The 16119-nt window shown below is 36.4% G+C and overlaps 1 protein-coding gene across 1 annotated transcript in view; it reads left to right on the top strand.

The window, feature by feature from the left end:
* The window catches only part of arfgef2 (ADP-ribosylation factor guanine nucleotide-exchange factor 2 (brefeldin A-inhibited)), a 29847-nt gene extending 14049 nt beyond the window's left edge, over positions 1 to 15798 (top strand). Inside the window, exons 22-39 of the mRNA XM_026242119.1 lie at positions 761 to 908; positions 1034 to 1130; positions 1211 to 1251; positions 4485 to 4654; positions 4805 to 4956; positions 5960 to 6132; positions 6228 to 6388; positions 6471 to 6601; positions 6682 to 6811; positions 8160 to 8295; positions 8533 to 8671; positions 8966 to 9023; positions 9234 to 9348; positions 11610 to 11749; positions 11894 to 12065; positions 12148 to 12286; positions 12641 to 12758; positions 14124 to 15798. Coding sequence (XP_026097904.1) covers positions 761 to 908; positions 1034 to 1130; positions 1211 to 1251; positions 4485 to 4654; positions 4805 to 4956; positions 5960 to 6132; positions 6228 to 6388; positions 6471 to 6601; positions 6682 to 6811; positions 8160 to 8295; positions 8533 to 8671; positions 8966 to 9023; positions 9234 to 9348; positions 11610 to 11749; positions 11894 to 12065; positions 12148 to 12286; positions 12641 to 12758; positions 14124 to 14291 — 2388 coding nt within the window. The 3' untranslated portion in view covers positions 14292 to 15798. The remainder of the gene's footprint in view (positions 1 to 760; positions 909 to 1033; positions 1131 to 1210; positions 1252 to 4484; positions 4655 to 4804; positions 4957 to 5959; positions 6133 to 6227; positions 6389 to 6470; positions 6602 to 6681; positions 6812 to 8159; positions 8296 to 8532; positions 8672 to 8965; positions 9024 to 9233; positions 9349 to 11609; positions 11750 to 11893; positions 12066 to 12147; positions 12287 to 12640; positions 12759 to 14123) is intronic.
* Positions 15799 to 16119: the final 321 nt, after the last annotated feature.

Genomic DNA, 16119 nt, shown 5'->3' with positions numbered 1-16119 from the left:
CATGGAAAAGATTAGTTCTTCATGTACTTGTTCAAAAAGTAAGGGTAGAGTGAAAAACTCAATCTCTTTTTCTCCTTCAACTTCAAAATCATCCAACAGCTTTGTTTTACCATTATTTTGTTAAGGGTGTTTGACTTTCTTTGTATGTTCGCTTTGTAAGCACTGTATCTGTACTTTCGCCTACATCACAACTTTCAGGCGTGATTACGTAGCGTGTGAAGTTGAGCTAGTGCTAATTGAGCATTTGTAGTTAAAGTATTTTTTAACTTTGTAGCTAAAGTTTTTTAATATGACCAATTGTTTTAATAGAAAATACCCTTATTCCTTGGCTGGGATTGTGTAGAGCCCTTTGAAGCTGTGTTGAAACTGCAGTTTGGACCTTCAACCTATTTGTCGCCATTGAAGTCCACTATAGGGAGAAAAATGCTGGAACATTTTGTTCAGAAACCTTAATTTCTTTTCGACTGAAGATAGAAAGACATGAACACCTTGGATGACATGGGGTTGAGTAAATTATCAGGAAATTAAAATTCTGGAGTGATCTAATCCTTTAAAAGAAACGTAGAATACATGATAGAAAACTGGCATAAAACACTTCCACACTCACCCCAGACCAGCAGGTCATCCGAAAAAATTTTGAGCCCTGCAAAAGTCATGCAACTCAACTCCGCTGGTGTGCATAAACCCCTGCTTTCCTCCAAATCTGTTGATTTGCTAAGGTTTCTTTGCAGCCTCTACACATCTGTTGCTCTTTCTTTAGATTCTGAGGTGTATCAGTCAGCTGGAGTTGGCCCAGTTGATTGGGACAGGGGTGAAGACGCGTTACATCTCTGGTGTGGTCCGGGACCAAGGAGGCAGCATAAAGGGCTTCCCATCAGGAGGAGAGGAATTCATGCCCCTCGGCTTAGGTATGCCATTGTACGACTGCAGTTAATAGCTCATGCATGCAACCGAAGTGACCCGTCTGTTTATTGTTTGTTTACTGGTGTGTGTGGACAATGTTCCTTATGACAGTATTATTGGTCTCCTGCAGGTACTCTGGTTGGAGGTCCAGACAGGCGTCAGATGGCTCATATCCAGGAGTCAGTGGGGGAGACCAGCTCTCAGAGTGTTGTGGTGGCTGTGGACAGGTGCATTGAAATCACAGGACAATACAAACATACGGTGTTGTTCTTACTGTCTGACCTTCCGTCTCTCTTTTGTGTGCCAGAATCTTCACTGGATCCACCAGGCTTGATGGAAATGCAATTGGTAGGGTTCTTATTTTAATGTAACACCATTAGCGTTGAAATTTTTTAAGGGGGAAATATATTTTAAACACATGTACTACCATTCAAAAGTATTGTTGAAAGGATTCTCTTATACTCTTATACTACAAGCTTTATATATTCAATCAAAATACAGTAAAACCATATTATTGTGAGATATTGCTATAATTTAAAGTAACTTTTCTATTTTAATATATTTTAAAATGTCATTTATTTCTGAGATGAAAAAAATTAACAGCATTTATTTGAAATAGAAAAATATTAATGTCTTTACTGTCAGTTTTGGTCAGTTTAATGCAGTCTTGCTGAATAAAAGTATTGGCTTTTTTTTTATCATACAGACACCAAACCTTTGAACGATAGTGTAACTATGAGATCATATAATTAATTTATTATTACAGCACTATTTATCTAGCACATAATCAAAAAGGGTCTGAATTAGCTAAAGGATCTGACCACACAAACTTGAACAAATACAGGAAGTTGACATTTATTTTAATGCTGTAATTTCATTCAAAAACATGGTGATGAATGTTCCCCAATGCTGCAAATACTAGGGGTTTGATTTACAGAGTGGTTCAGTTTGTAGATGTAAAACATGAAAAATAATTAGCATGGATTTTTAAGTAGTTTTTAAGTAGCAGTTGTGAATTTATATGCAGAATAAGGTCTATATTTTACATTATAAGAAAACGTATTGTTCTACAGCATTAATTACATATTCAAACGTTAAATATGAATTTTGAATTAGTTGTGTTGCTTAAGTACTACAGCTACTACAAAGATGTCAGCTTGCACACGTCACACTACACTATTACTCTCTGGAGAAAAAATAGCTTGTTACTAAAAAAGCAACACTATTTTGAAAACAATTGCGCTGCTGTCATGCTACTGAGAAGTGTAGCTAGGTTATTCATGTAGTAAGTTAATCCCCAACACTGTTTGAGAGCATATCTGTGTGGGTCGATTATCTGGAAATAGATACATTTAATTCTTCTCTGGTAAACTTGAGTCAATGGGTTCAGAGTATTTTTATTTGTTTTTTGTATTTAGCAAGAAATTAACAGGAACGGCTGCGGTTCACTATTAGCTCCATGAGCAATGGAAAATCAGTTATGTTTTTAGTGTTTAAGTGGGCGTCCATACTATTACTCTTTTCACCATAGCTTGGGTGTGTTCTTATGGTCTGAGAGTCAGTCAGTTGGTCCATTACATCATAAGGAAGTGACTTACAAGGTGTGGGGTTGTTCTGTCGGTATTGCTTCTGGAGCTCGGTTACACAGGGTTGCCAAGTCCACCATTTATTTTATTTGATTTGACTGAAATGGTTGTATTTACTTTCAACCAATAATAAAACTATGCTAGATTTGGGGTATTTGAGGAAGGGGATCTGGTTTAACTCCTTTATGAAAACAGATGTGTGTTTGATGACTACTCCAAAGTGATTTTAGAAGTAAAAAATTGCTTAATGCATAACAGGGACTGTAAAGTATGTATTTTAGGTATGGGAGTGGCATATTTTAAGTTTTGATATGATTTTAATATTTGATAGGGTGTAGTTTTGGAATCTGGATAGTTTCGATCGGCCATAGGGTAGGGGTGGGCGATATCTCTATTTCAAATATATCGATATATTTGTTTTATTTTTAATAGTAAATCCCATTTGTCTACCAAAAAATTAAGTTTGCTTAATTTTCAATAATTAAAAGATAAATTAAATTCAGCCTTCATTTAATAACCAAAAAAATGTAAATACACAGAATTTCAGAGGGGGAAAAAACATTTCATAAGGCAATTTTAAGAATTTTCATTTAAATAATTACACATGCTAAAACACAGAATTATCTAACAATAAAACATATGGTGTATAGGGCCCTAAACATAATATTTGGCATATTTATTTATTTTTTTGTAGTAGTAGTAGTAGTTTTGGGGGGTTATTTTTCCTGTAAAGATATCGAGATATATATCGTATATAGAGATATATTTTTTGCTCCATATCGCCCAGCCCTACCATAGGGATAATTTTTTTAGGCAGACATGGCAACCAAGCCGGTAAGCTTTCCGGAGGATTCAACTTATCTGGAAACTTAAAATTGTGATCATATTTACTCCCCTATTGTGACGTATATACAGGTGAACTGCTTTATTAAATGAGAAAAAATGTAGGGTGTAACTATGTTCATCAGGAAATTGATTTGTTGACATTAGGGGTAATTTTTTTGATTTAAAGATTATGGAGGCACATAGCAAACTTCCCTAATCTGTCTGCTACATACAAACATGATGGAACTTCTCTTTGATGAAAGACAATTGGCCTTTTTGTTTCAGAAATGATGTAAGAATATAGAAAGATACCACCACACAATCACTATGTTAGCAAAAACATGAGCTGAGCTGTTAAAGACTTTAAGTGTATGAATGGCTGAAAATGACCGGTTGCTGACTGTTTGGGTGGATGCAGTTTATTTGGTTATTTTATGTATTCTTACCATCATGCAAAAAGGAATGTTTTCAGCCAGTACACCGGGGATTAGGGCTGTGCAATTAATCAGAAAAACTATTCGATTTCGATTTTGGCCTCCAACAATTATGAAAATCCTATAATAAAAAAAAAACGATTATTGTGCCCCATCCTGCCCCCTTTTGGTGATTATTCAAGTATACATTCGTTGGTCATGTAATAAATGAACATAAAGAATTGAGAATGAAAATATGCGTAACAGTAATTTGGATCCGTAATTTTGTTTGTTTGAAATTCAAGTCTGCTTTGTTAATCCTTCCACATGTACATGCATATAGAGAATTGAAATTGCATTACCCTCAGACCCTTGGTGCATACAGATAAGTACAACTATACAAATAGGTAATGTAAAAAGAAAGATAAGTAAAGCAGCACAAGGCACATGGCAGACAGAGTGCAAACCAGTGCAGACAAGTAAACCGTGCAGATATAATGATTGTAGCAACCTTATTTACAGGAAATACATATTTGATATGTATCACTATCTTTAAATAAATCACTAGTATAAAGTTTTGGTCATATGGCCTCCTCATAATCGTGTTAAATAATCGTGATTACAATATTGACCAAAATAATCGTGATTATAATTTTTGCCATAATCGAGCAGCCCTACCGTGGATGTGTAGATAATGTATCTGTGGGCAAAATGTCTCTGATATTTGTATTAATGGTAAACTCCGCTCCATCCCCAGTGGACTTTGTGCGTTGGCTCTGTGCGGTGTCCATGGATGAGCTGGCCTCTGCTCACCAGCCACGCATGTTCAGTCTGCAGAAGATAGTGGAGATCTCCTACTACAACATGAACCGCATCCGTTTACAGTGGTCACGCATTTGGCAGGTCATCGGAGATCACTTTAACAAGGTCTGTAGCCTTACCTAAATGTGCAGTCAAAATTTTACTTTTTTTTTATGTGGACGCACCTTCAAGCTTTCAGTGAATTAATTTATTTATTGTAAATGTAATAAATCAGTAAAACAGCTGTCTGATTGTGTTTGATTTCTGGTTTGGCAGGTGGGTTGTAATCCTAATGAGGATGTGGCCATCTTTGCTGTGGACTCCCTGAGACAACTATCAATGAAGTTTCTGGAGAAAGGAGAACTGGCCAATTTCCGCTTCCAGAAGGACTTTTTAAGGCCATTTGAACACATCATGAAGAAGAACAGGTGAAGAGAGGGGACTTAGAAATGTGAACAGTTGGAGAGATAAAGAAATGATGCAATCTGATGCATGATGAAACATGTTACCTTTAAACACTTAAGGAGAAACGTGTAAAATTCTGAGGTAAAATATTTTGTTATCCCAGCTTATTATGCAACAAGAACTAGAGGTAGACCATTTGCAGTTTGTCTTCTCAAAAAACACTCACTGGAGCTGCATGATTCGGGTAAAGAAATCTTATTGCGAATCTCCTGATGAAAGTTGAGATTGTGGTTTTAAAATGCAATTTAAAAAAAATGACAGGTTTGCTGTGCTAAATTTTGCAAGTTTGGCCCAAATGCTGTAAATATGTATCAATATGGCATATATACATTTTTATTATTAAGTAGAAATAGAAAAGTTACAAAATATATTATTGTATTATTTCACTGTAAATAAAAACGTTAATATTTATATATTTATTTATATATAATTTATAATATTATTATACACACGTGTGTATAATAATATTACACTTCCATTAAAACTTTTTTCAATTTTTAAATTACTATTATTTGATGTAAAAAAAAAAAGTGTTTAATAAAAAAAAATATATTATTTAAAACTTAGAAACATATTTAATATTCTTTTTTTAATTCATACATTTCATTTTCAAATGTTAAACCATCAAACTTTTATTTTGACTGAAAACCGCAGACGGCCCTAATACAGTGTATACATTTAAATAAATCACAGCCTTTGCCTTTCAAATAAAAGTGCCTTTTAAATAAATTTATGACTACAGTTTTATTTTGATTAATCATGCAACCTAACCACTGGCTCTGTGGTGCTATTAAAACCAGCAACATTAGCTCAACAAACAGCAAGTTTGAAGCAGAACTATCTGTTTGTCCAATGTGTGAAGTATTCAGGAAACCTGTCAGAAGTCATTATTTTAGAATTTATTTTATTTTATATTTGAAGCCATGCATTTTAGTTACTTCTACAATAACTTCAACTATTTTAAAGGTCGCCCACTATCCGGGACATGGTGATACGATGTGTGGCCCAGATGGTGAACTCCCAGGCTGCTAATATCCGCTCTGGCTGGAAGAACATCTTCTCTGTGTTCCATCAAGCAGCATCAGATCATGATGAGAACATTGTGGACCTCGCGTTTCAAACCACAGGACACATTGTTAGTAAGTACTGGAAAATTCACACTATTTTAAAACTTTCATCTTGAACATTTAAACACAAAACATCATTCTCATGTCTATCCTTTTTTTCCTTACAGTGCATACATTTCAGCAGCATTTTGCCGCAGCCATCGACTCTTTCCAGGACGCAGTCAAGTGTTTGTCAGAGTTCGTGTGTAACGCTGCATTTCCTGACACCAGTATGGAAGCCATTCGGCTCATCCGCCACTGCGCTAAATACGTGTCTGACCGGCCGCAGGTGAGTGCTGTCACCTCAGCCTTTGTTACTCATGACGACTGAGCTTCAAAAATAACATTGTAGTCACACTTCCCCTTTCCAGGCACTGAGGGAATACACTAGTGATGACATGAATGTGGCCCCTGGTGACCGTGTTTGGGTGCGAGGCTGGTTCCCCATCTTGTTTGAGCTTTCCTGCATCATCAACCGCTGCAAACTAGACGTCAGGACCAGGTGGGTCCACATCTTCACTTCCATACAAAGAAACTTAGGAATGTTTTGGAGCTTTTCCTGAGAGGGTTTGTGTCATGCAGGGGTCTGACTGTCATGTTTGAGATCATGAAGAGTTACGGACACACCTTTGAGAAGCACTGGTGGCATGACCTCTTTCGGATCATCTTCCGAATATTCGACAACATGAAGCTCCCTGAGCAGCAAACTGAAGTGAGTATCAATCAAAACATTCATTTTACCAGTGTTAGCAACGCTGCTAACCTATCTACATTTTCAATAATGTGATAGTAGCTCAACTGTATTCAAAATACTTCAGCTTGTCCAATAACAGGCCACTTTTTCCCACTGCTAGCAGGAAATAAATTTACATCACTGATATTATCACATTATTTTGTGCATGCAAACTTCAAACTCCAGATCAAAGCGATCTGAAGTAATAATCAAAGATGCTTCACTATCATGCCTATTAGAGTAGTAGCACTGGGAAGTCCAGTGTGTTCATTTTAATGAACAAAAACAGTTCACTGAGTCAATTTTATAATTAATTTGGTTATGTAAATGTAGATTTTAATATTTTGTGTGTATCATGAATCAGTTGAATTCATGTAATCTGATATCATTTATAAGATACTTCTCCCTTATATCACTTATGTTATAGCTGATTTTTATTCGCTTTTTATCAGTTGTATCAACCTTATTTTTAATGTAAAAGTAGGAATGTAATGATTTACTAAGTTTACTCAGTTTTTTTTTTTTTTACGAAATGATATTTAAAATAAATATTAAAAGGTATCTTTTTATTTCAAAATCCTGCACCTTTCTTTCTGAAATTGAAATATACCATTGAAACCTAAATTGAAATTTTTAAAACAAATCCCAAATAAATACAACTGAAAGAAATCTCTCTGAAATCTTAAGCCAAGGCTTTGCCTGTGCTCTTTCTGTATAAAGGCAGCCACTGCATTTTAATCACAATCCAAACAAAGATGCTGGATGCATGAACCATGAGTAATTATTTTTTTTCTTTAGATTGCATCATTTCAAAATTTGACGTAAAAACAGAATGTTCTGACTTGAGCTTTGTAAAATGATGTTACATGAAACATCTGAACAAAACAAAAACAGCAGATTCACTCTCTGACTGCAGGTGGCGCTTATGGAACAGCAGAGATACAGTATTTCCTTGGTTACTGCTGTAAACAAAACAGCACTGTGCTTCTAAACAATACTTTAATATTAATTACTCAGAGGAAAGATAAGAAAACACCGTTCTATTCAGAAACACAATTATATAAAACCTCACCCACAAATGTTTCACGTTTCATTTAACATCTCGACCAACTTGATTTGAATAATCACACATTTTTATAAATTTTCAACCGGTTCAGGGTAAATCGTTACATCCCAACTTAAGAGTAGATGCAGTCATTTGTAGCTTCTAGCTTTATTCTTCTAGCTATAGTGGCTAAAATAGCGTAAGGTATGCACAATAATACAAAATGTCTTCCACAATGTAAAATAAGGTGGATCCATCGCATACATGTTTTTTCTTTCATAGAAAACAGAGTGGATGACAACAACATGTAACCATGCCCTCTATGCTATCTGCGACGTGTTCACGCAATTCTACGAGCCTCTCAGCGAAGTGCTTCTGGCGGATATTTTTGCACAGCTGCAGTGGTGTGTGAAACAAGGTGGGCATTTCACTCATCTGTTGCGCTCATCATGTGGGAGAGTTTAGGAATTTTAGGACATTGCCCTGCTACTTGCTGTACTTCATTCCAGATGGACATTTCAAATGTGACGCCTACATGTGTCACATTTGGAGAAACATATGGGCCCTGTGGGTGGTAGTGTTTTAAATCAGCAGGGTGTGGTAATACAGGGAAAGTGTTAGTGTGTTACACTCACAACTCCGCCTCTGTTCTCAGATAATGAGCAGCTGGCGCGGTCCGGCACAAACTGTCTGGAGAACCTGGTGATCCTGAACGGGGAGAAGTTCAGTCTTGATGTGTGGGACATCACCTGCGCCTGCATGCTGGATATCTTCCAGACCACCAGCCCTCATGCGTATGACACTCTTGCACACCACCATCTGTTTCAGTGACACTAAACGGCCTTCCGTCTGGATGTGTTTTGATGAGAGTTGTCGATCGATCTCTAAAAAACAATCAAATAAATGACATGATATGCCAATTAATCTAAATGAATTTAAATCACACTTTAGACTAAATCTAGAAAATACTTTTTTGGGTTGTCAGATGTGCAAATATATAGCAACTCTTGATATTGTGTTTGAAAAGGCTGTTTGGGTTTTGCTTATGAAATGTTCTCTCAGTTTGTTTCTGACTTTGCTCTTAACAGCTTGCTGACATGGCGACCAGCTGGACAGGAAGAGGAGGTGGGAGAAGGGAAACACATGGTGAGATCACAATAACATAAATAAATATCATAAATACACACAAATAATAAGCCACAAACAAGCACATATAAGCCTTTATTCTGTCATACATTGTGTTCTACAGTCTGCTAACACTAAGACCCATCATGCTTTACTTTCTATTTATAGTGGACATTTGCATATTAGGCTCTGATTTTCATATGCATGCGTGTGTGTTTGTCTTTGTTTTAGGACGCTGAGGTTGATTCTCAGTCGCAGAGCAGTTTTGAGAGGACTCATTCCGAGAGGGGACACAGTCAGATGTCCACTGCCAGTGATGAAACATGGAAAGGAAAATCTCAAACCAGTACGTACAGCTGCAGTGCAAAAGTGATTGTTAAGACGGTTACAAAAGATTTCTGATTATAATAAATTATGTTCAATGAATTAACTTCATTGAAGAATCCTCAATTCCACAAATATTAAGCAGCACAACCGTTTTCAATTTTAATGCTGAAATGTTTTTTGAGGATCATGTGACACTAAAGACTAGAGATTGACTGGAGATGCTGAAAATTCATCATAAGAATAGGTTCCATTTTAAAATATTAGGGTTAGTAAGCGATTCAAATTTGTAATCTAATTAATTGTTGTGCAAAGCAACAAACAGAGATTACAAAAAGTAGGTTCAGCAAGTAATATTTTGTTTGATAAAATGTATTACATATAGCCTACTCTTTTGGAACGTGAGTAAATAATGACAGAATTGTCTTTTTAGTTTTTTTGTGAACTATGAATTTAATCATTTATTTTCTTAATTTTATCATTATTACTATGAAAATATTAAATTATTTCTTTAATGAAATTATACGCAAAATAATAAACTAAAACTGCCAGTAGGTGGTGGTAAATGTCTTAATGATTACTGTATTTTCCGGACTATAAGTCACACTTTTTTCATAGTTTGGCTGGACTATAAGTCGCATTTATTTAGAACCAAGAACCAAGAGAAAACATTACCGTCTCCAGCTGCGAGAGGGCGCTCTATACTGTTCAGCGCTCCTGTAGCCTACCACAGAAAGCATATTGGCCCTCTCGCGGCTGTAGACGGTAATGTTTTCTCTTGGTTCTTGGTTCTAAATAAATGCGACTTATAGTCCAGTGAGACTTATATATGTTTTTTTCCTCATCATGACGTATTTTTGAACTGATGCGACTTATACTCAGGTGCGACTTATAGTCCAAAAAATACGGTAATGCCTGTTTCACATATAATCCATCTGCAGTGCGTATGCAGTCCGTATGCGTTATGTATGTGGTGCTGAAGCAGCACGGACTCATTGTGCTTTCGCACAGGACGCGTTTGCAGTCCGCTACTGATCCACGGCTGTTTAAGCCACAAAACACAACATTTGTCCATTATTTTGATTTCAAATCATGTAAAAAAATAAAAATATAAAAAAGCTTTTTCTGCATTGTGATACTCTTTTATCACAGTACAGTAACAATCTTTCATAGACATATTTAAATTCATATATAAACAACATATTACTCATGCATTTGACTGCTAGGTTTTTATAATAAGCTGCTGAAACAAGCTGCAACACATTTAAACACAACATTAGCCTACTTTTCTTGTTAGGATATCACAAACGTTTAAAATTAAAACGGGTGCATGGGTGCGTAAAAAAAAAAATGCAACCCATACGCACCGCAAACAGAGTATGTGGGAAATGGGCGTAAGTCATTTATTCATTTGATTAGTTCAAATGGCTGATTCATTCAGGAGTGAAGTAAATGGTTCTTTATGTATGGTTATGTATTAGTCATCAATCGATTGTATGAAATGGCAGATAATCCGCATTGGTCTGGGGTGGGGCAAGTGCGCTAGATGGGTTAATCATTTTAATGCTTTTTTTTTCTCCATAATTAATCTAATTAATGTTTTAAATTACCAGCCCTATAAAATATATGCAAATATAAGTCAGTTCTTTTAAAATGTAATAACATTTTACAATGTTACTGTGTTTACATTTAACCAAATAAATGCAGCCTTGGAAAGCATAAAATACTTTGTTCAAAAACATAGTATTACTGACCCCAAACTTTTGAATGGTAGTGTATGTTGAAAAATTTCTTTAAAGAAAATTTCCCTGTTAACCACAATGAAAAAAAAAATCTATTACAGACAAAAAAAATCCCTCGGGGGTATTTACTCTTGTACTGAGAGTTACATCATGCCACACAACTCGCTTACTTTGTCCAAAATATAAAGAAGTCTTATAAGCTGCTGAAGCCACATAACAGTTTAGAGTTTCCACCAACAGCCACATTCTCTTTGAACAATATGACCTCTTCCTCTTTTAAAGTCAGCATGAAACGGAAAACTCGACCAACTTTTGTTCCCTATTGTTGACATTTACCGTATCCATGTGAAAGTGCTCATTGAATAAACTAAAATTATATGGATGTGTTTTTTTCCACTAAGAATGTATCGGAACAAAGAAATTGGTGATTGAAGGGAGGCTGATCTGAATTTTGAAATAAAACAAAACTGGACAACCTTGTTGCCCAATCCTTGTAGTTCTTCTGTGAATGTTAACATGTTGCTCTCTTACTCTGATCTAGGGGTCTCAGACCACCGGCTGTTTGCAGGGCTGCTTATAAAGTGTGTCGTACAGCTGGAGTTGATTCAGACCATAGACAACATTGTATTCTACCCGGCTACCAGCAAGAGGGAGGATGCCGAGAACATGGCGGCTGCTCAGGTGTGTTCACATAACCTTTGTTTGAAACCCTATGAATTACAACTAATAACTGAGAATGCAGCCTGTGTGAACTGCCCTTTATGGTGTTGATACCATGGCTTAGTTAAAGTGTCTTTTGTTCTCTCTCTGTCTGTTTCCCAATAGCGAGATGCACTCGAGCAAGCAGAAGAGGGAGAGACAGAGGTCAATCAGGGCATGTACAGACACCTGTCATCACAACACCTCTTCAAACTGCTTGACTGCCTCCTTGAGTCCCACAGGTTTGCCAAGGACTTCAACTCCAGCAATGAACAGAGGACAGCGCTCTGGAGAGCAGGTCCGCACTCTTTTATTTCCTCATCTGGGTTTTTGTAATGCTGTAATTTATTTTGCGTGTCTTTTATTCATATTGCATGTAGGCTTTAAGGGGAAGTCAAAACCGAATCTTCTGAAGCAGGAGACCAGCAGCCTGGCATGCAGTCTGAGGATCCTCTTTCGCATGTACTCTGACACGCAGCTGCGAGACTCCTGGCCAGACATCCAGACACGTCTGCTGCAGTGAGTGCAGCCGTCTGCCTCATTCATTAATCACACTCGCTCACCAAGCTCAACACAAAGATAGCTGCTTTCATACAATCTGTGCTACGAAGAAATTGCACTTGAGTTGATTCATTAATATTTTGTATTATTCTTGACATTATGAACATGATTTTAAAAGGACTAAAAATATAGGTGCTGCACTCATTGCTGGATGTGTAATAATCAGATCAGTTGTATGAAAAGATAAAAGGCAGTAGGAACTGTTTTATGTAAAACATTGAGGGATGAGTCTCATAATCGAGTTCTGATTTACATATGCTGTACGGGAAGGTATTAGGACAGTAACAATATATGTGTGTGTGTTTGATTTAGGGTGTGTAGTGAAGCCTTGGCTTACTTCATCAGTCTTACCTCAGAGAGTCACCGGGAAGCCTGGACGAGTCTCCTGCTGCTGCTCCTCACCCGGACACTCAGACTGCCTGATGACAAAGTAATAACATACAGAAACACTGAACCAGAGCGGTAGATGCAGGGCCCTTTTCATCTCGACAGCCAATAAATATTTCTTACCAGCCATGAAACGGTTTTGGTTTTTTGATAAAAAAAAAAAAAATATATATATATATATATATATATATATATATATATATATATATATATATATATATATAATTTTTTTTTTCTAATAGTAAGAGTCACAATAACACCAGTTCTGTCTTTTTTACAATTCAACTTGCGGTCCTTGATCAGATGGTTAAAGACAGTGGTCAACCTTTCATGTTGATTCAGACATTAAGTAGAGTTTTATATTGATCTTGGTTTTAAAGTGTAAAATATTGATATGTTCCACTTTAAGAGCAAGAAAAACGGAAGGCAAAAATAGTGTCCTTATTAACCATACAGGTGAGTCTGATAATTAGACAATGGGTGTTATTTCCTGTAGGAGAGACTTGTTTTGGATACCTCTCTTATCCTTCAGGGGTCTGAGTTCAGGCTTTTATTACAGGAAGCTCCCTGCTGAACCACCAGCTTGTCAGTGTGATGACCTTTATATGTAAAAGAGACGTGCGTTATTACACAGACAATCTTCTGGCAGCCCTGAGGATTTTCCTTGTCCATAACTAAAATACACTTGTCCATTCAACACTCCTCTGATAATATCAGGTTTTCCCTATGGCATTCCACTTCAGATTTACACTCTGCTAAAAGATCTTTAAGGGAAACCTCTAACTGAAAAGACAAAAATGGAAAATTCAAAGCCATATAGTTTCCAACTGTGATGATGAGCACTTTTTAGGATCAACTACAAGCTGGATTTCCAAAAGTATGTGAAATATCTAAAGTTCACAGCATAGAATTCTTAAAATATGTCCAAGAGTTTGACACACTGGTCTGTTACTGTGGGGACATTTCCACACCCATAAACATGACGTGGCACAACACAAAACGTGATTGGTAGCTTTAGCTACAAGTCATATGGCCTCTTGGAAGGGCCTTGGCCATTGGCTGGTTACGCAAGGTTTAATTTTGGATATTTTTCTTACACAAATGCATCAGTTCACTTCAGATTAACCCCTTGGAGTTAGTAGTGTATTTTATGATGGATGGACGCACTTTTTTGAGCTTTAAAATCCCAACCACTATTCACTGCCCTTATAAATCTTGGAATAGCCACAAAAATTTTTTATGTAACTCTTATTGTATTTGTCTGTAAAAAGAAAGTCATATAAGGGTGGCTTGAGGGTGAGTCATGGGGTACCACTTTTAAATTAAATGTCAATAAATTTAAAATAAGACAATATAAAATAAAATAATGTTAGCCCATGAATGCCTAACATTGTCATCTCTCTTTCAGTTCAAGCCTCATGCCTCCTGCTACTACCACCATCTGTGTGAGATGATGCAGTTCGACCTCATTCCAGAGCTTCGCGCTGCCTTGCGGCGATTTTTCCTTCGTATCGGTTCCGTCTTCCAGATCGCCGCTCCTGAATTGGGCAGAGCGCAGCCTTCACCGTTATCATAACGTGGATCAGAACTGGAAACAGCTCAGAGATGAACTGGGAAGAAAGCGGGCTGTAAAGTATATGGATGGTCTGCGTGTATAATCCTCTGCTGTGGTTTGAAGGACTGTACAGGAACGCAGAATGACTGTGTGTGACTGTCCCACACTTTCCCTTGCCAGTCCTGACTCACCGCCGTCAGTCGCTCCCCTATGAGAGAACAGCACTGTGACCCAGCAGGGTGACTCTTCTGCTGTGTCAGTCGTCTGTGTTGTTAGAGTCATGAGTCATATTTGTTTATTTTTATTTTTACTTTCTTCTGGATGGCTGCGGAAATAATTTATTACCAGTACTGCTGTATATCTGGTTTTTGATCGTCTGTTGATTTCATTGTTTTGGCTTTTGTCCTATCTGTAAAATGTTGTCTGTTTTAAAGGCTGAAGAAAGATAGACATACAGAAATGAGATCATCCCCTGTTATTAAGAGCTTGTAAAAGACACCCAGTGTGCAATGCGTTTGCGCCAGTGAATAATGGTATATTTGTTAATGATTTAAGGTCCAACAAAGGCCCATTATCATTGTCCTTTATTGATTCATCAAACAATTAAACCATCATCTCTGATTTAAATGCATTCAATCAACCCACAGAATTTTTTTGCATTTAAATGCTTTTAGTTTTGGGTAAAAGACTTTAATTTTGATTTGATGTGTTCACACTAAACTCCCAATTGTCTTAAGAATGTTTTGGTTGCCTTCAAAGCATTTGGTATTTATTTTACATGTGTCGATACTTACGCTTGCTAATCCAGACAAGGCCGACACTACCATTCCTTACATGCCACACATCATGCTCATTTGGTTTACAACATATTCAAATTTATTGCATTTTTTTAAAGTTTTTTTTTTTTTCATTCTTTATATATATATATATATATATATATATATATATATATATATATAATATACACACACACACACATCACTGAAATCTTAAAAAACTAAAGAATAATTAATTTTAGTGCACTAAAGTTTGCTTAATAGTTTTTTTTATATATATATTTCAGTTTTCCAAGTGCTGTTCGCTCTCGATTTGGAGTTAGACTGAATCGGCAAGTTTATGTGATGGATGCCAGTCACATGATCATAAAACAATTGAAGTGGGGGAAATACAGGAATACAAATGAACTGTATAATCCAGGTATATCTTCATTTGCCCCTGCATCATACGACTTTCTCGTGTATTACCAAGGCAGATTCAACTCCCAATTCATTTTCATTAAGTATGTATTTCATTCTTGAAGTGCAGTTAAATATTTTCTGAAAAGCATTCCTTCCCTTGCAACTATGGATGTCTACTTTGCCTCCCTTGAGATTGGGAAATATAAATATATATAGTATATGAAGAAATACGATGTGTAAAGTTTTCATGTAAAATATACACAATAATGTTGGACTCTATACATATTGTGATGTAATCTTACAAGCATTTGGTTGAGTAATCAATAAAGTTTGAAGTTTGAACCATTGAATTTTCTCCTACCTGTACACGTTGTTTCTTCCATATTAAGGTTTTCAATGATGGGAACTGAGTTTCCTTATATTTTTATGACTTAATGTCTAACTTAATTGCTGAAACGCATATATAATGTAGTAATGTTGTATCATTTATAACAGCAGTCTTGGATGGAGGCTCCTTGAGTCTTTAAAGATAGAGAATAAATGCATCATATCACGACAACACCAGCATATGAAATGAATGATTTAATTTTAATAAAAATGTTTGCACTCGTTTAAATATGCGCCACAAGGTGTCGCTGTCACGGGAGACGCATCACGCGCGTTTTGGGGTA

The sequence above is a fragment of the Carassius auratus genome, unplaced genomic scaffold (assembly GCF_003368295.1).
Source record: "Carassius auratus strain Wakin unplaced genomic scaffold, ASM336829v1 scaf_tig00000876, whole genome shotgun sequence".
Classification (NCBI taxonomy): Eukaryota; Metazoa; Chordata; class Actinopteri; order Cypriniformes; family Cyprinidae; genus Carassius; species Carassius auratus.
The sequence above is the reverse complement of the archived record's forward strand: the minus strand, read 5'-3'. Positions and strand labels throughout refer to the sequence as shown.